This window comes from Mobula birostris, chromosome 4 (genome assembly GCF_030028105.1).
Source record: "Mobula birostris isolate sMobBir1 chromosome 4, sMobBir1.hap1, whole genome shotgun sequence".
NCBI lineage: Eukaryota > Metazoa > Chordata > Chondrichthyes > Myliobatiformes > Myliobatidae > Mobula > Mobula birostris.
Genome location: NC_092373.1, coordinates 18,632,488 through 18,660,237, shown reverse-complemented (window position 1 = coordinate 18,660,237; position 27,750 = coordinate 18,632,488). Strand labels below are relative to the sequence as shown.

At 44.8% G+C, this 27,750-nt stretch overlaps 1 protein-coding gene across 1 annotated transcript in view; it reads right to left on the bottom strand.

The window, feature by feature from the left end:
* The window catches only part of LOC140195856 (E3 ubiquitin-protein ligase SIAH1-like), a 41,368-nt gene extending 15,013 nt beyond the window's left edge, over positions 1 to 26,355 (bottom strand). The window contains exon 1 of the mRNA XM_072254495.1: positions 25,726 to 26,355. Coding sequence (XP_072110596.1) covers positions 25,726 to 26,187 — 462 coding nt within the window. The 5' untranslated portion in view covers positions 26,188 to 26,355. The remainder of the gene's footprint in view (positions 1 to 25,725) is intronic.
* Positions 26,356 to 27,750: the final 1,395 nt, after the last annotated feature.

Below are 27,750 nucleotides of genomic sequence, written 5' to 3'. Positions count from 1 at the left end.
ATTATGCAAACCGCAGGGGAAAAAAAGAAGTTGTTGGAGGAACTAAACCTTTCAGACAGCATCTGTGAAGGCAGACTTGGCCTGCATTCGCAAAGAGAGCCAGATTGAGATGCAAAATTCTCTGAGGACCTGGATCTACTCTACCAGAAGAGATCATTTTCCAGGTTTTTGATGTCCAAGGGCCGCAGGTTTGAAATAAGTGGCAACCAGGAGCCAGAAAGGAGGAGAGATGGAGTAGATTTGGTTTGCCTTCTCTGGTGCTTAGGCAATCTCATTGAAACCTAGAATTCTTGCTTGCCAGGCCAGATGCAGGGAGCCACTCAAGAACAACAACTCTACAGATAACACCATTTCAATATTCAAGTTCCTACATTATTCCGCAGGACCTCAAATGGAAGAACCATATCTCTTCCTTTAACACAAAGGCTTATTCTGCCCTGCCATCACAGAGCTCATCCTCACATCAGCCAATACTGTAGTCCGGTGAAACATCCACTCACAATGTATGGAAACTACAGCGCACTGTCAGGTCATTGGCTTCAGTGTACCACCACTGCAGGATTTGTATGTGTTCAGGATGAAGAAGCAGTCAGGAAAAATCATTGCAGACACTACCCATCCTGCAAACTGCCTTTTTCAAAAGTTCCATTCTGGAAAGCACTGTAGGGCTCTTAAAACAAACAAAAAAAACTTTATGCTATCTTAAAAGTTTCCTCCCCCAGGCAGTTAATCTGATCAACCATTTTAGCTAGACCCCACCCTATCCCCCTCTATTACTCCTGTCACTGCACTGTAAACACTTTAAATGACTTTTTATAATGCTGTTTACATTGTAAATACATGCTGGTATTTATGCAATTATGCACATTTATTCCATATCTGGACTTTAACCTCTAACTTTAAAGCTCAAAGTAAATTTAAAGTACATATATGTCATATACAATCCAGAGATTAATTTTCTTGTGAGCATATTCAATAAATCTACTATAGAATAATAACTGTAACAGAATCAATTAAAGACCCCCTCCCCCAGCTTGGGCATTCAACCAGAGTGCAGAAGACAACAAACTGCAAATACAAAAAGAAAAAGAAAATAAAAAAATGAGCAAGAAAAATCAAGAACATGAGATGAAGAGTCCTTGAAAGTGAGTCCATAGGCTGTGGGAACATTTCAATGATGGGGCGAGTGAAGTTATTTCCAACTGATAGCTGAGGGGTAATAACTGAGAGGAAGCTGGCAGTGAGAGTCTTGAGACCCCTATGACCCCCTCTATTTTTTTTTTTAGTATATAATTTCTTTATTCTTACAATTGTTGAATGTGGTTGTTTTTTGTTGTGTGTTGCACCCTAACCAACACACCACAGTAAATTCCTAAAAAATGTAAATGTATATGGTGAATAAAGTTGGTCCTTGATCTTTAGTATTACAAGTTTCTTCATCAGATGAGCTTCTGCAGTAAGTTCCTTGGGTTACCTTCCTCTGTTGCTAAAGTTTAACCAAAGCAGTTATCCAACATGTCTACCATTTTCTTACAATCATTTAGACACTCAACCCTCCCAGTTTTTAAGCAGCCAGTTTTACTCTTAACTGCCCAGAATTCAGATTCAGATTTATTTATCACATGTATATCAAGATTTCCAAGAGGACCACAACCTTGTCGTGGTTTGGAGGAGTGTGTCCCTCAGTGACTTGGAGAGCTCTGTTGGCTGGAGTCAGGGCTTCATGCTTTGGTGCTTGGTAGGCTCACCCATACCAAACAGGTCAAAGAGTATAGGCTAGACTGAGAGAGGTCCAGGTTCGGGAGTTCATCTCAAGACTAACAACTCTGACTGGTCAAACAAAACTCTTACAGAAAGAGCAATGGTATTCCTGAGTCTCCACACGGGACTTGTGCGACTGACAGTAAACCTAGAGGAAGCTACTGAAACAATGAAGAAAACCGCCAGAGATGGAGGATCTTCACTGCTGCCCTAAACGCCAGTGGCGTAATGGGCAAAAGAAGAAGTGTGGTCCACCAGTCCTCCAGGTCCGGGGGTTCAGCTCAGGGCCAACAACCCTGACTGGTAAAACAGAATTGTTAGGTAAACAGCAATGGAGAATCCTACATCTCAGTACAACAGTATTCCTCAGTCTCCACCCAGGACTTGCGTGAGTGACAGTAAACCAGAGGAAGATGCAGACACGACGAAGGAGGTCCTGAACACAGCCGGAGATGGAGGACCTTCATTGCTGCCCTAAACATCAGCAGTGTAATGGGCAAAAGCAAGTACATCAAAACACACAGTGAAACTTCTTGTTTGCATTAACAATTAACGCAAACACGGCAGTGCTGGGGGCACCTCACAAGTATTGCTACACATTCCGGCACCAACGTCGCACGTCCAATGTTCCACAGTACAGAAGTTATGACATTGGCCTCGATAATCAGTGTCTATTTCTCTTCATTTTTATTTGGAGCTCTGTGTACGTGTTTTGCCATGTTTCTTTTTGCTGTTGCATCCCAGGCTCTGTGCTATTTTTATACTGTCTCATGTTGTCACTCCATTCGCTAATGAGCAGTGTCTCTCAGACTGTTTTTGTAACATGCTAAATAACAACTCGCCCCTACAACACCATTACACAGATGCCCAGTTTAGACCAAAGGTAAAGAATTAGGCCATTCAGCCCATCAAGTCTGGTCTTCTATTCCATCATGGGCGATTATTTTCCCTCCTAACCTCATTCTCTGCCTTCTCCCTGTAACATTCGACGCTTTTACAAATCAAGAATGTATCAAACCGCTGGTTTAAGTTGACCTCCACAGTTTAGACCACAAGCCATAGGAGCAGAATTAGGTCATTCAGCCCATCAAGCCTGCACCACCATTCCATCATGGCTGATTTATTATCCCTCTCAACCCCATCCTCCTGCCTTCTCCCCATAACCTTTGACATCCTGACTAATCAAGAACTTATTAACTCCTGCTTTAAATATACCCAATAACATGGCCTCCACAGCCATCCGAGGCAATGAATTCCACAGATTTACCACACTTTGGCTAAAGTAGTCCCTCCTTATCTAATTGGACATCCCTTTATTCTGATCCTGTGCTCTCTGGTCATGTACTCCCCCACTACAGGAAACATCTTCTCCACATCCACTCTATATATTCAATAAGCTTCAATGGGATCTGGGGCGTTTCTTCTAAACTCCAGTGAGTGCATGACCAGAGCTATCAAAAGTTTATCCAGTTTCATTCTATTCAAGATGGCCTTTCCTGAATCTGCCACCTGAAAAGAGTTTTAGATTTCTCTTCTTCATAACATCACAACACCAAGTTCCTTCACACTGTGTTCCTGCTCGTCAGATGCTGAAAGAGTTAGAATGAACTAAATATAGCTCATTACTAAAACATAATCAAGCACTTAAACACAAACATTTGGTGTGCCACAGCTCCTGAGGAGACATCGGATTGGGTAGAGGGAGAGAGAGTTTAAAAGAAGTGAGTGGGGCAGTTGGCACATTCTGCAGTTTCTGAGGAGACATTGGTTTGTACATTAGGCACTTGGCAAGACCAATAAAAACTAGTTACGTCTAACTGGAGCAGCCTTTGTGTGAGTGGGACAGTGTTGGAGTGGGAAGTTGAGGTTTGGCTCATCAAGGCTTTCCTGAGGAGAGGCTTAGGCCATTGTTAATTTTTTTCCATTACTTATTCTGCATTTCTTTCTCTGAATAAATTCAGAGCAGTTGGGTTGCCAGACAGATTACTGGATTGCTGCTCCTGCAGGATGTGGGAAGGCAGGGAGGCCTCCAGTGTCCCTGACGACCACACCGACAAGAAGTATGTCTGGCTGCAGCTTCTAACAGACTGTGTTAAGGAGTTGGAACTGGAGCTGTATGATCTCCAGATCATTCGGGAGGCTGAGGGGTTGATTGACAGGACATAGGTGGAGGAAGTACACAGGTGACTGGGTGACCATCACAGTGCAGGACAGATAACTGAGTGACCATCAGGAGGGAGAAAGGGGATAGGCAGCCACTGCAGAGTACCGCTCTGGCCATTCCCTGCAACAACTGGTATACCGTTTTGGATACTGTTGGGGGGCGGGGGGATTACCTAGCAGAGGAGAGCCACAGCGGTCAGGTCTCTGGCACTAGTCTGGCTCTGCAGCTCAGAAGAGAAGGGTAGTATGGGGGGGGGGGGGGAAAGAGAAGAGACTAGCTGTAGAAATAGGTGATTCGTTGGTTAAGGGAACGGAACTGAGATCCTGTGAATGAGAAAGAGATTACTGGATGGTACGATGCCTCATGGGTGCCAGGGTCAGGGACTGTCCACAGATTGAACAGGAGGGTGAGCAGCCAGAGATCGTGATCCACTTGGGTACCGAAGACATAGGTAGGAAGGGTGACGAGGTTCTGCAAAATGAGTTCAGGAAGGTGCTAAGTTGAAGGACAGAACCTCAAGGGTTGTGATTTCAGGATTGCTATGTGTTAGTGAGGCCAGATCACACAGTTTAAGACGTGGCCAATGAGATGGTGCAATAGGGAGGGCTTCAGATTTCTGGATCATTGGGCTCTCTTCCAGAGAATGTGGGACCTGTAGTGAAGGGATGATTTGCACCTGAACCAGAGGGAGGCTAATGTCCTGGCAGGAAGGTTTGTTTAATGTTGCAAGGCGGGGTTTAAACTTGAGTTTCAAGGGGATGGGAACCAGAGTGCCAGAACAGATAGTGGAGGAATTGTGAATAAAGATGTTAAGCCTACATACAGTCAGGAATCAAAAGTTTGAGCACGGTCGGACTAACGTACTGAGCTGTGTATGTTTCAATGCAATAAGTATTGTAGGGAAGGCGGATGAGCTTAGGGCATGGATCAGGACGTGAAATTATGATATTGCAGCCATTAGTGGGACTTGGTTGCAGGATGGGCAGGACTGGCTGCTCAATGTTCCAGGGTTCCGTTGTTTTAAATGTGATAGAGGACTGGATGGGAAAGAATTTGTCAGATGTGTTCAGGAAAGTTTCCTTAATCATTACACAGAAGTCCCAATGACAGAGTGTGCGATACTTGATCTGCTATCAGGGAACAAGGCAGGGCAGGTGACAAAATTTGTGTAGGGGAACATCTAGTGATCATAATGCCATTAGTTTCAGGGTACTTATGGAAAAGGATAGGTCTGGTCCTAGAGTTAAGATTCTAAATTGGAGAAAGGCCAACTTTGATGGTATCAGAAAGGATCTGGCAAGTGTGCAGTGGGACAGGTTGTTTTCGGGCAAAGATGTACTTGGTATGTGAGAGGCTTTGTGAAATGTTGTGAGTCACAGAGTTTGTATGTTCCTGTCAGAATAAAAGGCCTGGATAACAGGTTTAGGGAACCTTTGCTTGAGCGACATTGAGGCCCTGGTTAAGACAAAAACAAGGAGGAGCATAGCAGGTTTAGGCAGGTAGAAGCAAATGAGGAACCCAAGGAGTGCAAGAAATGCCAGAGGACACTGAAGGAAGAAATCAGGAGGGCTAAAAGGCATGAGGTTGCTCCAGCAGACAAGGAGAAAGAGAATCCCAAGGGCTTCTACAGAAATATTAAGAACACAAGTGTAGCAAGGGAAAAAATTGGCCCTCTGGAAGATCAGAGTGGAGCTAAAAGAGATGTTAAGTGGATTTTTGCATCTGAATTTAATTGGGAGACAGACGCAAAGTCAAAACATGTGTGGCAATGCAGCAGCAAGCTGATGGACCCTCCGCAGATTACAGAGGAGGAGGTGTTTGCTGTCTTGAGGCAAATTCGGGTGGATAAATGCCCATGGCCTGCAAGGTGTTCTCTCAGACCCTGTGGGAGGCTGGTGCAGAAATTGCAGAACCCTTAGTAGAGATATTTAAACCAGCCTTAGCCACAGGTGAGGTGCCAGAGGATTGGAGGATAGCTAATGACATTCTGTTTAAGAAAGGCTAAAAAAAAAGCAAGGCAGGAAATTATGAAATTATAGGCCAGTGAGCCTGATGTCCATAGTGGGCAAATTATTGCAGGGTATTCTAAAGGACCAGATATACAAGTATTTCGATAGACAGGGACTTTGTCTGTGGTTAAGTCGTGTCCAAGCAATCTAATCGTTTTTCAAGGAAGTTACCAGGAAAGTTGAAGGCAGCGAGTCAGTGAATGTTCCCTACATGGACGCCAGCAAGGCCTCTGACAAGGTCCCGCATGGGAGGTTGGTCAAGAACGTTGAGTTGCTTGGCATTCAGGATGAGATAGCAAATTGGATTAGACTCTGACTTTGTGGGAGATGATAGAGAGTGATAGTAGATGGTTACCTCTCTGACTGGATGACCGTGACTAGCGGTGGTCTGCAGAGAACTGGTGCTGGGTCTGTTGTTGTTTGTCATCTATATCAATGATCTGGATGATAATGCAGTTAACTAGATCAGCAAATTTGTGGCTGACACCAAGAATAGGGTGCAGTGGGCTGCAAGGAAGTCTATCAAAGCTTGAAGTAAGATCTGGACCAGCTGGAAAAATAGGCTGAGAAATGGCAGATGGAATCAAGTGTGAAGTATTGTACTTTGGGAAGACCAACCAGGATAGATCTTTCACTGTGAGTGGTAGGGCACTGAGTAGTGTACTAGAACAGAGGGATCTGGGAATACAGATCTATAATTCCTTGAAAGTGGTGCCACAGGAAGAGAGGGTCGTAAGGCCTTCATAAATTAACGTATTGACTGCAGGAGTTGGGATGTAATGTTGAAGTTGTACAAGATGTTAGCGAGGCCTAATATGGAGTGTTGTGTGCAGTTTTGGTCACCTACCTACAGGAAAGATGTAAATGAGATTGAAAGAGTGCAGAGAAAATTTAGTAAGGATGTTGCGGAGACTTGAGTACATGAGTTATAGGGAAAGGTTGAATAGGTTAAGATTTTATTTCCTAGAACATAGTAGATTGAGGGGAGATTTGATAGATGTATACAAAATAATAAGGGTTATAAGTGCAAGCAGTTTTTTTTCCCCACACCGAGGTTGGGTAAAGGTCACAGGTTAAATATGAAAGGTGAAATGTTTAAGGGAAATATGAGGCAGAACTTCTTCACGGAGGGCAGGGAGTGTGAAACGGGCTGCCAGCAGAAGTGGTGGATGTAGTGTGGATTTCAACATTGAAGTGTATGGGTGTACCTATTCAAATAGAAGGGAAATGTACGGCTATGATCTGGGTACAAGTCGATGGGAGTAGGCAGACTAATGCTTCGCCATGGACTAGATGGGCCGAAAAACCTGTTTTTGTGCTGTAGCGTTCTATGAATCTATACTTTTCTCAAAGAGCATAGCACAGTGCAGCTGATGAACTGGTCCTTTGGCTAACCATGATGCTAATCAAAACTAATTCCATCTGCCTGTACATGCTTTATATCCCTACATTCACCACCGGTTCATGTGCATGCCCAAACTCCTCTTAATCATTAACTCCCCTTGCTGCCTCTGGGATAGTTTTGCAAATTGTTATCCTAAATAGTTTAAAACCTCTCAGATACACATTTTAAGTTATACCAAAAAATACCAGTTACCCACCAAAACAAAAATCACTCTGCTTTACTGCAAGCTTGCCTAATCCCTCCAACTCAAAAAAGGAACTACCAGAATTTACACTGACAAATGCAGCAGGCCAAATAGAAACCCAGAGCTCAAAGTTCAAAGTAAATTCATCTGTTCACTGTGGCTGGGAAGCATGTGGATTCCAGCCATTTCTCAGTGTTAGTGTTGAGGGGAGAATGGTGGCTGGGAAGAAACTTTCCCTCCTATCCTTCACCACAGCAAACCCGGAACAGGATTTGAAATCCCAGTGACTGGAGAGGGATTGTTGGGGTCTTGGTGATGCAAAAAGAAAGGCTGTATTTTAGCAAGGTCACTTAGATTTTATTTGCAGATTCATTATCACCATACATAGAAACAATGCAATGTGTTAAGTATTTTCAGATTTTTGTTTTAGTAGTTCAAACATACAAAAAAAAGTGTGAGCAACAACTAAAGACTTTTCTGGCAAGTTTTGGGTTTTGAGCTCATGTTGTCTGAGACCCTGTTGTCATTCATACCACACTGTGATGATCTTGGACAGTACACATCTCCTGCCTCCAGACTGACAGACATAGGAATGGAACGGCTTTGCAGCAACATTCAAATCAAGCTGATTGTCACAGAACAGTACAGGACAGGACAGATCCCTTCAGCCTACGACGTTGAGCAGAAGTACACAAAAGCCTTCTTGCAGCAGCGTCACAGGCAGGTAGGCAAGGACAGCACAATATGAATGATAAATAAATTACATGATATAATGAAAATAAAGATTGCAACAGATTTTAGTGCAAAACAAAAGCAGACAATGAAAGATAAGTCCAAGGCAGTGTCGAGGTGGGCCAGAGTGTTCTGTTGCTAACATAGCAACCTGAGGGAAAAAGCCTGCATGCATTCATCCAATCTATACACATCATAATTTTGCACACCTCCCCGTCATTCTGCTGCATTCCAGGGAGTATGGTCGTAACCTAGTCAGCCTTTTCTCCATAACTCAGGTCCTCAAGTCCGTAAAAACACAAGATCATAAGAGAAAGGAGCAGAATCAGGCCATTTGGCCTGTCGAGTCTGTTCTGCCCTTTCATCTCGGCTGACCTATTTTCCCTCTCACCCCCAATCTCCTGCCTTCACCCAGCATCCCTTTGTGCCCTGACCAATCATGAATCTAACAACCTCTGCCTTAAACATACACAACTTTACCTCCATGGCTGCCTGTGGCAAAGAATTCCACAGATTCACCACTCTCTGGCAAAAGAAATTCCTCCCCATCTCTGTTCTAAATTGGTGTCCTTCTATTCTGAAGCTGTGTCCTCTGGTCTCAGACTCCCCCGCCATAGAAAACATTCTCTCCACATCCACTCTTTTGAGGCCTTTCAACATTCGATAGGTTTCCATCAGGTCCCGCCTCATTCTTCTGAGTTCTAGTGAGTAGCGGCCCAGTCATCAAATGCTCCTCATACAATAACCCTTTCATTCCCAGAATCATTTTCGTGAACCTCCTCTGAACCCTCTCCGGTTTCAGCACTGTCATCTGTCAAATCACCTCTCATCCTCCTTCGCTCCAAAGAGAAAAGCTCTAGCTTGCTTAACCTATCCTCATAAGACACACTTTCCAATCCAGGCAGCATCCTGGTAAATCTCCTCTGCACCCCCACTAAAACTTCTACATCTTTCCTACACTGAGGCGACCAAAACTGAACACAGTACTCCAGGTGTGATCTAACCTGAGTTTTATAGAGCAGCAACGTTACCTCGCAAGGTAGCATCTTGAACAGCGAGCATCATCATTGTAGACCAGTGTACAAGAGCCAGCACCTTTTCCCCAGGATGGAAATGGTTAATACGAGATGGCATTATTTTACAGTGATTGGAGGAAAGTTTATGGGGGAGGGAGAAGGGATTCAGAGGTAAGTTTTTTGTTTAAACAGAGTGCCGTGTGAGTGGAATGTGCTGTCAAGGTTGGTGGTAGAGGCAGATACATTTAAGAGACTCTTAGATAAGCAGAAAGAAAAAAATGAGGGCTCTACGGGAGAGGAGTGCTAGATTGATCTTGGAACAGATTAAAGGATCAGCACAATACTGTGGGCTGAAGGGCCTGTACTGTTCTTTGTACAAGAAAGAAATTCCATGTAGAACAAGCATCACGCGAGATGCAATAGATTCAGGTCTAATAGTCCAAATCGAGCCACTGGGCACCCTGGATCATGATTTCTTGAGGCTGTGGTAGGGAGTTAAAAACTATCATGGTTTAAAACCACTGCCCCAGAAGACATTGGGCAGTGAGTACAGACCTGACATTTGGAGTTTGCCACATACAAGGATGCTTGATGGTCTGTGAAATTTAATAGATACAGTACGTTAAGAATATGCACTCAGTGGCTACCTCCTGTATCTAATGTGGTCACAGTGTACGTTCGTGATCTTTTGTTGCTGTAGTTCATCCATTTCAATGTTCGATGGGTTGTGCATTCAGAGATGCTCTTCTGCACTCCACTGTTGTAACTCGTGGTTATTTGAGTTACTGTTGCCTTCCTGTCAGCTTGAACCAGTCGGACCAATCTCCTCTGACCTCTTTCATGAGAGTTGTGTTCACTCACAGAACTGCTGCTCACTGGACGTGTTTTTTGTATCTCGCACCATTCTCTATAAAGGGGGAACATCGACTCAGACCATGAGAGGCCGGCGTCGGGCATTTTCATGCCTTACAAGGCGCAGATTGGAAGTCTGTGTGGGGCGCCACTCCTCGCACAGACTAGAGCAACATGTGATTAAGTGCCTTGCTCAAGGGTACAAACACGCTGCCACAGCTGAGGCTCGAACTAGCGACCTTGAGGTAACTAGACGAACGCCTTAACCACTTGGCCACGTGCCCAACACATTCTCTATAAACTTCAGCAATTATTGTGCACGAAAATCCCAGGAGATCGACAGTTTCTGAAATACTCAAACCACCCCATCTGGCACCAACAATCATTCCATAGTCAGTGTCACTTAGCTCACATTTCTTCCCCATTCTGATGTTGGGTCTGAACAACAACAACTGAACCTTTTGACCATGTCTGCATGCTTTTATGAATCGAGATGCTGCCACATGATTGGCTGATTAGTTATTTGCATTAACAAGGTGTACGGGTGTATGTAATAAGGTGGTCACTGAGTGTATAAATGGGGACATTGATTACAATACAATTGAAACTGTAATTGGTTTATTATTGGCACAGTATACACAGTGAACAGTAGAGCACTGAGGTGTGGGACCTGGGTATACCAATTCCTTGAAAGTGATATCACAGGCAGACAATGTCACAAAGAGAGCTACTGGCACATTGGCCTTCATATAGCACAGTAATGAGTACAGGAGTTGGAATGTTGTGTTGAAGTTCTATCAGACTTTGGTGAGACTATATTTAGACCACTGTGTGCAATTGTGGTCAATTACCTACAGGAAACATTGAAAGAGTGCATAGAAAATTTACAAGGATGTTGCTGGGACTTGAGGTTGTAGGAAAATACAACCTGTGTGCAATTGTGGTCAATTACCTACAGGAAACATTGAAAGAGTGCATAGAAAATTTACAAGGATGTTGCTGGGACTTGAGGTTGTAGGAAAATAGTCATAGTCATAGTTTATTGATCCCAGGGGAAATTGGTTTTCATTACAGTTGCACCATAAATAATTAAATAGTAATAAAACCATGAATAGTTAAATAGTAATATGTAAATTATGCCAGGAAAAAAGTCCAGGACCAGCCTATTGGCTCAGGGTGTCTGACCCTCCAAGGGAGGAGTTGTAAAGTTTGATGGCCACAGGCAGGAATGACTTCCTACAACGCTCTGTGTTGCATCTCAGTGGAATGAGTCTCTGGCTGAATGTACTCCTGTGCCCAACCAGTACATTATGTAGTGGATGGGAGACATTGTCCAAGATGGCATGCAACTTGGACAGCATCCTCTTTTCAGACACCACCGTGAGAGAGTCCAGTTCCATCCCCACAACATCACTGGCCTTACGGATGAGTTTGTTGACTCTGTTGGTGTCTGCTACCCTCAGCCTGCTGCCCCAGCACACAACAGCAAACATGATCGCACTGGCCACCACAGATGTGTAGAACATCCTCAGCAAATGTTGAATAAGTTAAGGACTTTATTCCCTGGAGAATCAGGAGAGATTGTATGGAGGTTCACAAGAGTTATGATGGGTACAACAGATAAGGTGAATGCATGCAGGCCCTTCCCACACCCCTCAGGGTGAGAGAGACTAGATCTAGAGGTCATAGGTTTAGGGTGAAAGATGAAATATTAATGAGGAGGCTGGGTGGGAACTTCAGAGGGTGATGAGAGTGTGGAACGAGTTGCCAGAAGTGATGGATACAGGCAGCATAACAATATTTTATAGAAGTTTTGGCAGGTACATGATTTTCAAGGTTAATGCTATATGTACTTTGATAATGAATTTTGAACTCGATGGAAGGGGTAAGGACGAATAGAAAAATAGAGGGCCCAAGTAACCCAAGTTAATTTCTAAAGTAAATACATGCTCGGCACAGCATTGTGGGCTGAAGGGCCTGTATTGTGCCTTAGGTTTTCTGTGTTTTTATGACTATGGTATGGTACTGGTGGAGGGGACTAGGCAGAAAACCTGGCTGGCAGTCAAGTTATTCAAAAGATCTGTTTCGGCACTGTAGTACTCCTGACTAACCAATGTTGCGGTACAACAAGCAACACAATATCCTAATTGTTATCAGAGATGGAATGTGAGCTTAAAAAGGAGTCACGCCAGCAGTTTTGAAGGAAGACAGTCAAGAAAAGCATGCAGTTAAAGCCAACAAGCCTCTGTAACTCTGTACTCAGATTAACAGCACGTACAAGGGTTGTAGACACGACACACACTCAATGGCACATTATTAGCTGCAGACATGGTAAAGAGGTTCAGTTGTTGTTCAGACCAAACATCAGAATGGGGAAGAAATGTGATCTAAGCGACTTTGACCGTGGAATGACTGTTGGTGCCCAATGAGATGGTTTGATTATCTCAGAAACAGAAGGGGTGACTTTGTGGCTAAGTTTGTGGATGATACAAAGATAGTTGAGGGGCAGGTAGTGTTGAGGAAGCAAGGAATTTGTAGAAATGGGAGAATGGTCAAAGAAGTGGCAAATGGAATATATGTAGGGAAGTGTACTGTCATGCACCTTGGTAGAATAAATAAAGGCAGAGAGTATTTTCTAAACAGGGAGAAAATTCAAAAACAGAGACTCAAAGGGATTTAGGAGTCTTCATGCAGGATTCCCCAAAGATTAACTTGCAGGTTAAGTTGGTGGGCAGCAAGGCAAACGCAATGTCGGCATTCATTTTGAGAGGAATATAAAAGCAAGCTTGTAATGCTGAGGCATTGGTCAGACCGCACTTGGAGTATTGAGAGTAGTTTGGACCCCTTATTTACAAAAGGATGTGCTGTCTTGGAGAGGAGAGAAGTTTCACGAGAATGATTCCAGGAATGAATGGGTTAATGTGTGAGCAGTGTTTGATGGCTCTGGGCCTGTACTTATTGGAGTTCAGAAGAATGAGAGGGAGCTCATTGAAACCTACTGAATATTGGAAAGACTAGATAGAGTAAATATGGAAAGGATGTTTCTTTCAGTGTGGGAGGGTGCAAACTCAGAACCAAGGGACGTCCATTTAGAATACAGTTGAGAAGCAATTTCTTTAGCCAGAGGGTGATGAATCTGTGGAATTCACTGCCACAGATGGCTGTGAATGCCAGGTCCGTGCGTAAATTTAAAGCAGAGGTTGATAGGTTTAAGGGCAGAAGATAGGAGATTGGGCTTGAGAGGGATAATAAACCAGCCATGATGAAATGGCGGAGCAGACTAGATGGGCTGAATGGCCTGCTTCTGTTTCTATGTCTGATGGTCACATAGCACATACACTCTGTAACTTTATTAGGCACCTTCTGTACCTCATGAACTGGCCACTGAGTGTATGTTCGTGGTCTTCTGCTGCTGTAGCCCACCCACTTCAAGGTTCGACATGTCGTGCATTTGGAGATGCTTTTTTTACACACCACTGTTGTAACATGTAGTTATTTGAGTTACTGTCACCTTCCTGTCAGCTTCAACATTCTCCTCTGACCTCTCTCATTAACAAGGCTTTTTCACCCACAGATCTGCTGCTCATGGGATGATTTTTTTTTTTTATTTGCACCATTCCTGACAGAGCCTGCTGTGCATAAAAATCCCAGGAGACCAGCAGTTTCTGAGATACACAAACCACCCTGTCTGGCACCAATCATTCCACTGTCAAAGTCACTGAGATCACATTTCTTCCCCATTCTGATGTTTGGTCTGAACAACAAATGAACCTCTTGGCCACGTCTGCATGCTTTTATGCATTGAGTTGTTGCCACATGATTGGCTGATTAGATATTTGTATTAATGAGGTGTACAGGTGAACCGTGGGCACGTGGCCAAGTGGTTAAGGCATTGGACTAGCTACCTGAAGGTCATGAGTTCGAGCCCCAGCCAAGGGAACGTGTTGTGTCCTTGAGCAAGGCACTTAATTACACATTGCTCTGCGACGACACTGGTGCCAAGCTGTATGGGTCCTAATGCCTTTCCCTTGGACAACATTGGCGTCGTGGAGAGAGGAGACTTGCAGCATGGGCAACTGCTGGTCTTCCATATAACCTTGCCCAGGCCTGTGCCCTGGAGAGTGAAGACTTTCCAGGCGCAGATCCATGGTCTCGCAAGACTTACGGATGTCTTTACTTTACAGGTGAACTTAATAAGGTGGCCACTCTGTAATTACAGGGAGTGTTAACTTTGTTCCAACTTACAGAGGGAAGGGGGAGTGGAAGGGTAGGTTGGCCTTTGTAAAAAGCTATGTGTAGCTAAAGTTAACATCAGCTGATGAATTCTCAGTGTGAAAAGGCAGAGGCGACTTGAATGCAGACAAAAATTGGAAAATCTGTTATTTGTTAAGTAGGATGCCGTGCACAATCCTGATTTGATGGAGACAGACGTGAGAAGCACTGAGGAACATCTGGTGAAACTTCTGAAATGCCTGTTTCGCTGCTGCTGCCACTGTGCGATCCAGAATCTCTGGAGGGGAAGGCCCTGAATCCTCAGCTTTGCCTGCTGCTTGGCGGCTGGGGCCGGGGTTGAAGCACTCGGCAGAGGTGGTGCTCGGTGTCGGAGGCTCGAAGTTTTCGGACGGACTCAAGAGTCGGCTGTGGTCGGGCGCTTCCAGGATGCTGCATCGGCAAGTTTGCAGCGCTGGAGGTTCATGGCAGGGAGAGTTTTTCTCCCTTCTACCATCTGCATGAGATGATGGGACATTCGAGAGACTTTGAGACTTTTTTTTACCGTGCCCATGGTCTGCTCTTTATCAAATTACGGTATTGCTTTGCACTGTTGTAACTATGTCATAATTATGTGGTTTTTGTCAGTTTTAGTCTTGGTCTGTCTTGTGTTTCTGTGATATCATACTGGAGGAACATTGTATCATTTCTTAATGCATGCATTACTAAATGACAATAAATGAGGACTGAGTGTCCTCATAATCTAATCTAATAACCATCATGTCATCTTGCCCAGTGTACCTCATTTGAAAGCAGTGCAGTAGTTTGCATATGATGCCCATTCAACTGGCCCAGGTGCGAGGTTGGATTGCTCTGGATGCCAAGCTGATTTGGAGAAATCAAGAGCGGCTTCGGGCTGGGCAACAAAATCAGGGCTCGGAGCAAGTCGCTGGACGGCATGATCTAGGCCTGGAGCCTTTTGCTGCAGTAGTGTGAAGTACAATACGCTTTTTGGACAATTTAAGCAATGGCCCAGATATACTGGAAAGAGAGTGTTGGAATCGGAGGTGAGAGCTGATTTTGCTTGCTTTCCCAGAATGTTCACTCCTGTGTCTCCATGGCGTAGATGGTATGAAGACTGTCCCAGCTGCTGTGTTGAACTGATACTGAGGCTTCGCACCTACTCGGGGCTGCTCCAGGGTTCAGATTCAAGGACTCATGTTGGTTCGGAATATTGTTGCTCACTTCCATTGTTTGCATGGTGTGTTTTTCCCCTTTCTCTGTGCATGAGGTGTTGGTCTTTTTTAAAACTGGGTTTCTCGCTTTGTAGCTGCCTGTAAGCAGACAAACCTCAAGGTTGAAACGTTATTGCAGCCCCAGTGACCCGGATTCAATTTCTGCCACTGTTTCTGAGGAGCTTGTGTGTTCTCCCCGTAGGTTTTCCCCAGGTGCTCCGGTTTCCTCGCAGTCCAAAGACAAATCTGTTAGGTTAATTGTTCACATGGGTATAATTGAGCTCATTAGTCTGGAAGGGCCTGTTACTATGGAGTATTCCTCAATAAAAATTAATCAATTGGAAGCAGAAGTAGATTGGGTTCAGTTGGAGCATTTAGAGGGTGTTGGATAGATACATGGATGAGAGGGATATGGTCTGGTTGCAGGTAGATGAGACTAGACAAAAGATTGGGTCGATATGGACCAGATGGGCTGAAGGGCCTGTTTTTCTGCTGCAGTACTCCATATCCTCAAGGTAAATGACCCATATCCTCCAGTTCCCATTGGAATGGGGGCCAGAAACATGGACAATCAGGATTTACTGCAAATGGAGCCAAAAGTCAGCAGGCTGTTCCACATGGAGAGACACGCGGAATCAATTTCATTTTCAAAGGTTAAGAGGAATTTCAATTAAAAATGTATTCAGAATCAATGGTGTAAATGAAACTCTTCAGCAGAATGAGGTCAGGTCACATTTGATGATGATGGCAAAGAACTAACACAAGGTAAAAATATTTTGCACATTACATTATAGAATGTGCTCGCCAAGGCAGATTCCATAGGAATTTCCAGAAAATGGGACCAGTACATGGAACGGAAACACAGACAGAAAAATCAAGATTCCCTGAGCCGGTTAGCCTTGCCGTCCTTTTAATCCATTTGCCTAAGATTTTAAATGTTCCTAATGTATCTGCCTCTACCACCATCACTGATAGCACATTCCTCACACCAACCACTCTGCGGTTAAAACATTTACCTCTGACATCCCCTCTATACTTTCCTCCAATCAACTTAAAATTTATATCCCCTCATTTTAGCCATTTCGACCCTGTAAAAACATCTATCCAGTCAACGTGCATTTCAAACCTTTCAACATACACGTGAAAGGCAAGCTTGAATCATGATTGGTAATACGTTAAAGTCCTGATGCAGGGTCACAGCCCGAAACATCGACTGTACTCTTATCCATAGAAGCTGCCTGGCCTGCTGAGTTCCTCCAGCATTTTGGATGTGTTGCTTGGATTTCCAGCATCTGTAGATTTTCTCTTGTTTGTGAATAGCCTTACACACACAAATACTAGAAGACTGAGAAAGGCTCTATACAAATGCAAGTCTCTTTGTGGGTGTAGCTGAATACACCATGGAACAAGTCAAAGTTCAAAGAAAATTTTATATAAATCTATATTTTCATGCGAACATACTAAGAAAAAACACACTGAATGTCGGCACCCACAGGGCAGACAAACAACCAATGTGAAAAGGACAACAAACTGCAAATACAAGAGAGAAAATAATAATAAATAAATAAGCAATAAATAGAGAACATGAGATGAAGAGTCCTTGTAAGTGAGTCCATGGGTTGTGGGAAGAGCTCCATGTCGGGGCAAGTGAAGATGAGTGAAGTTATCATCCCCTTTGGTTCAAGAGCCTGATGGTTGAGGGGTAATAACTGTTCCTGAACCTGGTGGTATGAACCCCGAGGCTTCTGTACCTTCTTCCTGATGGCAGCAGTGAGGACAGAGCACAGCCTGGGTGGTCGTGGTCACTGATGATGGACGCTGCTTCCCTGCGACAACACTCCGTGTAGATGTGTTCCCTCTAAAGTGTGCATGTGCACACACATCTTGTGCTACTAGCGCACAAATGAATTTAAACTGCGCACAAAAGGTTGTCACCCTCCACCTCTTTGGCATGTCAAGTATATTTCACGATCTTACACAATCACCTTTCCTTTTTTGGTTTCTGATGAGGGCGGTGTTGACAACGTGGAGTTTCCAATGATTTGCCTGCAGATTTTAGAACTGGCTTACTTACACGGCTTTTACTGAAGAAATTTTTCCGTGCACACTTGTCGTCACTGGGCAAAAAAAAAAATTGCACCGCACTAGATTTTTGTGCATACTGGTTATTACAAATTAGAGGGAACATTGGCTGCAACCACTATTTTATGTATGATTTTTTGTTCAAGTTCATTGCTGTTTCCATAACAGGCTGTGATGCAACTGGTCAATATACTCTCCACCACACATCATAGAAGTTTGTCAAAGTTTGAGAAGTCATGCCAAATCTTTGCAAACTTCTAAGGAAGTAGAGACACTTCCGTGCTTTCGTCATAATTGTATTTACATGCTGAGCCCAGGACAGATCCTCTGAAATAACACAGAGGAATTTAAAGTTCTCACCCACTCCACCTCTGATCCCCCAATGGGCATTGGCTCACAGACCTCTGGTTTTTCACCTCCGAGCCAATAATCAGCTCCTTGGTCTTGCTTACATTGAGTAAGAGGTTGTTGTGGCACCACAGCCAGATTTTCAATCTCCCTCCTCTATGTCGCTTCCCCCCCCCCCCAACATGAGCACAGCGGGATACGGGTCTGAAACATGTTACCACTTTAAATGAAACTCACTGACCTCATCAAAATCCTATGATTATCTCTGCTTGCCAAAGCAGGTTTAAAAAGTTACAGAGTATGCATTTTCAAGTGAAAGCATTTTTCATGCAACATAGGAATACTTGGATACTTTGAATGCCTCAATGAACACACACAAAGTTAGGAGGCTGCAAAACATTCTGCTATGAACTTTTATATTTCAATTGAACAATGCATTTTTTTTGGGACAAATTTCCAGAGGTGATGAACACAGACCTTGACGATTAGATATTCTGCCCTTGCTCAAGATTTTCCCCGTTTCCTTGAGCAGGACAGATAAACAACACCAGTCCCAGCGTAGCTGCAGTTGAAGACTGTTTTATTCTTCACCAACGCATTACAGTAGGTAAGGAGCTGGTGTAAAAAGTCAGCACTTCTCAGTGAAAGGCAGATTCAAATATTGATAGAAATTTCTACGACTTTGAATAAGTGCTTCACTAAATGAAATGCAAAAAACAACTAAATAAAGGCCGACCTGACATCAAAGGCCATTGCTTAATAACACAATAACGATAATCAAGAACAGCTGTGAACATACAAGTAGTGAGATTTAGTAACCAGAGATAAACAAACCACATCAGGAAAGACATAACACCAGATATGATGCAACTGAGATAATACAGCCTGACACACCTGGATCATCACCAGGTGGATTCAGAACTGGGCTGGACATTGTGACACCAGCTCAGAAGGTTCACAGACAAAACACACCGTAGGTCCCAACCACGGACCCCTCGGTTAATGGTAGTAGCCCACGGCATTACAAAAAGTTGGGAACCCCTGCCATAGGGTGTCTCAGTTGGTTATATGACCCCCGCTTCCCGGAGCTACATAATTATACAGGACAGGATAATTTGGCCCCTTGGTGTCCATATTTTGTTCTTTATGTGCTGGTCAATCAGTCCCATCCCCTTTGCTCTCTGTATATTCCAGCAAACATTCCCATCTCTAATGCCATTTTTTAAATTCACAAGTGAGCCAAGTGTACTTTGCAGACAATTGGCCATTTAGTGAGTGAGCAAAATTTGTAAAGCAAACTTGTTGGTATTCTTGCTAATCCTCTAGTCCCACAGAGTTGTATAGCACAGTAAAGAGTTTTTCCAACCACAGGAACATTGTCCACCTTGGCCTCGCTATCTATGGATGACTACTGTTCTCAGACCTTGGCATCAATACTCCCTTGTGCAACTGGATCCTGGGTTTCCTCACTCACAGACCCCAGTCAGTTTGGATTGGCAAAAATGTCTCCTCTACAACCTCCATCAGCACGGGTGCACCACAAAGCTGTGTTCTCAACCCCCTGCTTAACACTTACGACTGCGTGGCTCAGAACAGCTCCAATGCCATATTCAAGTGTGTTGATGACACCATTGTTGTAGGCCAAATCAGAGGAGGTGATAAATCAGCATATAGGAGGGAGACTGAAAATCTGGCTGAGTGGTGACATAACAACAATCTGTCACTCAATGTCAGCAAGACCAAGGAGCTGATTGTTGACTTCAGGCAGAGGAAACTAGAGGTCCATGACCCAGTCCTCACTGTAGGATCAGAGGTGGGGAGGGTCAGCAACTTTAACTTCCTCAGTGTTAACGTTTTAGAGGACCTGCCGTGGGCCCAGCATGCAATTACGAAGAAAGTACGTCAGCCTCTACTTTCTTAGGAGTTTGCGAAGATTCAACGCGACATCTAAAACTTTAACAAGCTTCTATAGGTGTGTGGTGGAAGGTTTATTGACTGGTTGCTGGGTATGGAAACACCAATGCCCTTCAGCGGAAGATCCTACAAAAAGTATGGCCCAGTCCTTCAGGGGTAAAACCCTCCCCACCACAGCGTACATCTACACGGAGCGTCATCGCAGGAAAGTGGCTTCCATCATCAAGGTTCCCCACCACCCAGCTCACGCTCTCTTCTCGTTGCAGCCCTCAGGAAGGTGGTACAGGAGCTTCAGTTATAATCCCTCAACCAACAGGCTCTTGAACCAGAGGAGAAAACTTCACTCGCCCAGTCACTGAACTGTTCCCACAACCTACAGACTCACTTACAAGGGCTCTGTTTCCCGTTTTCGATATTTACTGCTTCTTTATTATTATCTCATTTCTTTTTGGTATTTGCAGAGTTTGATTCTATTATGGATTTGAGTATGGCTGCAAGAAAGTGAATCCCAAGGTTGTATATGGTGACATACCTGTACTTTGATGATAAATTTCCTTTGAACTTATCTAATTAATCCCATTAGGCCTCTATCATTTTATGCCTTTCCTATCGAGTACTTGGCCAATTATCTATTGATAGGTAGTGTTACCTACTGTAACAGTATCTGGCTCTACCACATCTTTTGCAGTTTATTTCATATACCCACCACTCTCCGTGTGTAAGAGCTTGCCCCTCCTATCTCCTTAAAGTCCCCATTCCCACTTTAAAGTTATGCACTTGAGATCTAAACCCCCTGCCCTGGGAAAAACACCATCTATCATACCTACGCCCTATTTCTTTCACAGCTATCTTCTTACTTCTAATATCCTTATATATTTTTAAAAAAGGACTCTCCTTAATCCTGCTTGCCAAGGTCAGTTCTTAGCCCCTCATACTCGAAGCTGAGAAAAGCCATCGTTCATATCCTCTCAGATTGAGGAACTGTCTCACATCCTGGCTGCAAATATAGTGGCAACTTACGCAACTATAAACAAACAATTCACCAGGACTGGAAAGGAAGAGGGTAGGAACTAGACGAAGCCGGCAGAAGTTGAGAGTGTGGAGGAAACAGAATACAAGCTGGCAGGTAATGGGCGAGACCAGCTGAGGGGTGAGTTGAGGCATGAAGCAAGCAGGGAGGTGATAAAGGATAGGGGAACCAGAATAGAAACACAGAAACCCTAAACACAATACAGGCCCTTTGGCCCACAAAGCTGTGCCGAACATGTCCTTACCTTAGAAATTACCTAGGCTTACCCATAGCCCTCTATTTTTCTGAGCTCCATGTACCTATCCAGGAGTTTCTTAAAAGACCCTATCGTTTCCGCCTCCATCACCGTTGCCGGCAGCCCATCCCATGCACTCACCACTCTCTGTATAAAAAACTTACCCCCGATATCTCCTCTGTACCTACTTCCAAGCACCTTAAAACTGTGCCTTCTCATGCTAGCCATTTCAGCCCTGGGGAAAAGCCTCTGACTATCCACATGATCAATGCCTCTCATCATCCTATACGCCTCCATCAGGTCACCTCTCATCCTCCGTCGCTCCAAGGAGAAAAGGTCGAGTTCACTCAACCTATTCCCCAAACCAGGCAACATTCTTGCAAATCTCCACTGCACCCTTTCTATGGTTTCCATATCCTTTTTATAGTGAGGCGACCAGAACTGAGCACAGTACTCCAAGTGGGGTCTGACCAGAGTCCTATGTAGCTGCAACATTACCTCTCGGCTCCTAAACTCAATTCCACGATTGATGAAGGCCAATGCACCGTACGCCTTTTTAACCACAGAGTCAACCTGTGCAGCTGCTTTGAGTGTCCTATGGACTCGGACCCCAAGATCCCTCTGATCCTCCACACTGCCAAGAACTTTATCATTAATGCTATATTCTGCCATCATATTTGACCTACCAAAATGAACCACCTCACAATTATCTGGGTTGAACTCCATCTGCCACTTCTCAGCCCAGTTTTGCATCCTATCAATGTCCCAGTGTAACCTCTGACAGCCCTCCACACTGTCCACAACACCCCCAACCTTTGTGTCATCAGCAAATTAACTAACCCATCTCTCCACTTCCTTATCCAGGTCATTTATAAAAAGAAATCATGAAGAGTAGGCGCCCCAGAACAGATGCCTGAGGCACACCACTGGTCACCGACCTACATGCAGAACACAGAATGGAAATGGAAAGGGTTAGGAGGAGCAGGAAGGCACACCCATCTTCCGGCTCACCTGGTTTCACCGATCACGTGCCACCTTGGCACTTCTTCCCCTCTCCCCCACCTTCTAATTCTGCCACTTCCCCCTTCCTTTCCAGTCCTGATGAAGGGTCTTGGCCCAAAACATCCACTATTTTTCCTCTTTTTTAATGCTGTCCAAGTTCCTCCAGCATTTTTGTGTGTGTTAGAAACATTACAGCACAGTAAAGGACCTTCGGCTCTTGATATCATGCTGACTTTTTAAACCTACTCTAAAATCAATTTAACAATTCCCTCCTACATAGCCCATTTTTCTTCAATCCTCTGGACCAGAGGTTCCCAATCTTGGGTCTGCAGAGCCCTCAGTTAATGGAAGGGGTCCGTGGCATTAAAATAGGTTGGGTACCCCTGTTCTTGATGCTCTGAATTGCCAGCATCTGCAGAAACCCTTGTGTTTATAGACATACACTACACTTTGAAGATTACTGAGCTGGTGCTGAAGTGCTCTGTGCTTGTGGAAGTCACTCTAGAAATGCTACATTTACTTTTGGTCACCTGGAGCCACCAGAGACCACATGGAATACCACCATTAGATCTCCTCTGCCACTACTACCAGTGGTCTGAAATACTGCAGCACCCATCTCTGCTGGGAATGGTGCTGGAGCACCTTTAAAAAAAAAATAACTTCACCACTTTCACAGAGATCATTTAACTGTGAATCAATTATTCCAAGCCATGCTATCAGCAACTCCCAAACAGCATTCAAACACAGTGTCTTTACAAGATAGGTAACCCCAGCCATTATCAACACTCTTCAGAGATCGTCTGCCTGGCGTCACATAACCAGGACTTGTGATATGCACCAGCCGCTCATACGACCATCCATCCAGAACCTGCTCCCATGGCCTCACGCAACCCTGATCAGGGGCTAAGCAGGTGCTACACCTTGTCAAAGGTGACCTGCGGGCTAGCGGAGGGAAGGAACATCTTACACCTCCTTTGATGGAAACACATCTCCACCATGCCACCCGGCATCTGGTAGAGGGCTGCCATTAACATTTGATTTCCAAATTTTAAAACAAAAGGGCAAATTTAGAAAAAAGACAGACCTTCTAAATGGCAATAAAATACTGGAGGGAGTCAGCATGTCAGGCCATATCAATGCAGAGAAATAAACTGTTGGCATTTCAGGCCGAGACTGGCAAGAAATAAGGAAGAAGCGAGAATGAGAAGGTGGGGGTGGGGGGGGGGGGAGAAAGAGGGAAGTACCACCAGCTGGCAGGCAATAGGTGAATCCAGGTAAGGGGGAAGGTAGGTGGCTGGGGAAGGGCAGGGATGAAGTGAGAAGCTGAGGGGTGATGGGTGAAAGTAGTAAGAGCTGAAGGAATCTGATAGGAGGAGAGTGGACCACAGGAGAAAGGGAAGGATAGGGAAGTGATGGGCAGGTGAGGAGAAGGGCCAAGAGTTTGCAAAGCAGAATTCTAAATGACAAACTCTGGTAATACTTCATAATATTGCCAGTAGATATTTCATATTTGCTTGAAGAATGTCACTTCAAATGACAGACCGATTGCAATGATGCCCCTGCCTACTGCACCTTCGTGGGCCTGAACCACAAGCATCCAACACAGTCGATGACCAAAACTTCTATGATAACTTCCATTTGTCACCCATTGCCAACGTGCTTCTCACTCTGCATACAGTTTACAAACAGAACTACAGATGGCTTTCCATGATGACTTTTAATGGAGTCAAGTTAGGAAAAGGAAGTACAACGAGATCTTGGTGTCCTTGTTCATCAGTCACTGAAAGCAAGCATGCAGGTACAGCAGGTGGTGAAGAAAGCTAATGGCATGTTGGCCTTCATAACAAGGGGAGTTGAGTATAGGAGCAAAGAGGTCATTCTGCAGCCGTACAGGGCCCTGGTGAGACCACACCTGGAGTATTGTGTACAGTTTTAGCCTCCAAATTTGAGGAAGGACATTCTTGCTATTGAGGGAGTGCAGCGGAAGTTCATGAGGTTAATTCCCGGGATGGTGGGACTGTCATATATTGAAAGATTGGAGCGACTGGGCTTGTATACACTGGAATTTAGAAGGCTGAGAGGGGATCTGATTGAAACATATAAGATTATTAAGGGATTGGACACGCTAGAGGCAGGAAACATGTTCCTGATTTTGGGGGAGTCCAGAATCAGAGGCCACAATTTGAGAATAAGGGGTAGGCCATTTAGAATGGAGTTGAGGAAAAACTTTTTCACCCAGAGCGTGGTGGATCTGTGAAATGTTCTGCCTCAGAAGGCAGCGGAGGCCAATTCTCTGGATGCTTTCAAGAAAGAGTCAGATAGAGCTCTTAATGATAGCAGAGTCAAGTGATATGGGGAGAAGGCAGGAAAAGGGTACTGATTGTGGATGATCAGCCATGATCACAGTGAATGGTGGTGCTGGCTCAAAGGGCCGAATGGCCTACTTCTGCACCTATTGTCTATTAAGAAAACATTACAAAACTTCCCTCTTCACCTTGCTGACTGGCCGTTAACCGTTTCCTCACTCCCTCCATCCTGACATTGAGACATCCCCTCCATTAGCCACCAGTTCATTAGCTGCACATCACCATAGACCATACAACAGAGCAGAATTAGACCATGTGGCCCATTCAGACTGCTCTACCATTTGGTCACGGCTGTTTTATTATTCTTCTCAACCCCATTCTCCCCGCCACCTTTGACACTAACTAATCAAGAACCTATCAGCCGCCACGCAGGATCAGGCCCCTCCTCCTCATCTCTGTTCTAAAGGAATGTCCTCTTATTCTGAGCCTGTGCCCTCTAGTCCAAGGCTCCCCCTCCCCCTTGGAAAACATCTTCCCCACATCCACTCCTATTCAGGCCTTTCAATATTAGATGGGTTTCAATGTTCTCCAGGATAACACACTCAACATCCTTAGGGAAGACAAACCAAATGAGCAGGATGCTATGCCTAGAGTATCCAAAGAACCCGGCAAAGGCTTTTCTTTACAACAGACCTCGTGCCGAATCAGAGCCAAAAACATCCGAAGGCAAAAGAGTTACTCTCACCTCCAGCTCACAGAAATACGATACCTCACACCTGTTACTTCGCAGCCTGTCACTAACTCCAGGTATTTTATCGATGACTTAGGAAGCACAGTCATTGGTACGACGAGTGACCACGTTTACACGTCTGTTCAGGCAGCTCCCCCTCCAGTCAAAAGGTTCCTAGTTCCTATCCCTCACTGTGCAGAACTGGCTGCCTCTCCAGTATGGCACCGTGTGAGATGTGAGCTTCTTTAAAAAAATAGACCGGGGCCTCGGGCAAGTGTAAACGCCCCAGAATTTTTTTTAAGAGTAATGGAGTAAATAGATAAATTTTGAAATCACACAACCAATAGGCACTCACCGGTGTCTGCAGAAGGTTGTTTTGCTTTCAATTCAAAAGTACTTTAATGATCAGGGCTTTCTGAAAGGACGCACACCAATATGCCCCCCCCCCCCGGAGAGGAAGACACAAAGAGGGGAAATGTCACCGTAGCCGATATGGAAAGAATCTCCTTACCTTACATGGGAAGAGTACAGCCGAAGCCACTTTCTCCATTGCCAGATTTCTTATGCTGGGGGTGAGGGAGCCTCGGCAGGTGGGGCAACAAGTCAGTTTTTGCCGACAGGTGTTGCACACCAGATGGCCGGCTTGACATTGCAGAATAGGCGGCAGCACGTAGTCGAAGCAGACAGGGCACTCGAAGAGCGAGGTTAGCTCCTGCGCGGCGGCGGCAGCGGCGGCTGCTGCAGCGGCCACCACCGCCTGGTGAGGGTGCAGAGGCGGAGGGGGAGAGGAGACCCCCGAGCCGAGGATCGCCGGCGTTCCGCAGCCGCCCACAGCGCCGGTAGCAGCGGCGGCAGAAGGAGAAGCGGCGGCCGCGGCTGCAGCGGCGACCGCCGACAGGCCGCTCGGGGCCGGGGAAGGAGCCGTGTGCTTGCCGGCTTTGCTGCCTCCGTTGCCCGCTCCGGCCGATGACATGACTGGCAAGCAGGAGGAAAGCCGGGCGAGGGCATGGATGTCCCTCCCGCGACCTCCCAGTCCCGGGCCCGGCCGCTCCTGCTCCGGCTCCAGTTCCAAACACCACCGAATATTTAGACACAAGAAAATTGCTACACCGCGTTCTAGAACCTTGCAACACGGCGCCGTGACGTCAGCCCGGAGGGAAGCCCCTACGTCACGTGAACCTTAACTCCTGCCTCCTCTCGCGTTCAATAGTAATGTACATTGATATAGCGCCTATAGCAGTAGAACGCAAAGTAAGGTATTGCAGTCTACATTCCTCAGTGCAAAACTAGTATCAGGAAAAGAACATCAAACCATTTATCAGTGTATACAACATAATTAATGGCAATATCGAGTGCATTATCTTGGATAGAAGAAAATAATATCAAAAAGGCTGTAATCTGTTCAGACAGGTTATCTGCATTATCCGCGATCAAATCAAGAAAATCAGAAGTAGACAGGATATTTTATTGGAGAGTTTATGTAAGTTATGTACACTGACCAAAAGTGGGGTAGAAGTAAGCTTTCTTTGGGTTCCTGCTCATTGTGGAGTGGAGGGTAATGAAAAGGTGGATAGTATAGCTAAACAATCGCTCAAATCGTATATACTGTAATAGAGGTCCAGATCCCTCTTAGCAAAGTGGAAGTCAAAAGCATTATTAAAACAACACACATCAAAGTTGCTGGTGAACGCAGCATCTCTAGGAAGAGGTACAGTCGACGTTTCAGGACGAGACTAGTCCTGACGAAGTTGCTGCGTTCACCAGCAACTTTGATGTGTGTTGCTTGAATTTCCAGCATCTGCAGAATTCTTGTTGTTAGCATTATTAAAACACGTATTGAGGAGACATAGCAGAAGCATTGGGATGAGAGTGAAACAGGGAGACAAATACAGGGTCAAGTCAGATACAAAAGATTGTCAAGTGTACTGGGTCCAATGTTGTTTGTCATATATATTAATGATCTGGACGATAGGGTGGTAAATTGGATTAGTGAGTATGCAGATGATACTAAGTTAGGTGTAGTTGTGGATAATGAAGTAGGTTTTCAAAGCTTACAGAGAGATTTAGGCAAGTTAGAAGAGTGGGCTGAAAGATGACAGATGGAGTTTAACGCTGATAAATGTGAGGTGCTACATTTTGGTAAGACGAATCAAAATAGGGCATAAATGGTAAATGGTAGGGCATTGAAGAATGGGATCTAGGAATAATGGTGCATAGTCCCCTGAGGGTGGAATCTCATGTGGATAGGGTGGTGAAGAAAGCTTTTGGTATGCTGGCCTTTATAAATCAGAGCATTGAGTTGGGATGTAATGTTGAAATTGTATAAGGCATTGGTAAGGCCAAATTTGGAGTATTGTGTACAGTTCTCGTCACTGAATTGTGGGAAAGATGTCAATAAAATTGAGAGAGTACAGAGGAGATTTACTAGAATGTTGCCTGGGTTTCATCTCCTAAGTTACAGAGAAAGGTTGAACAAGTTGGGTCTTTATTCTTTGGAGTGTAGAAGGTTGAGGGGGGACTTGATAGAGGCATTTAA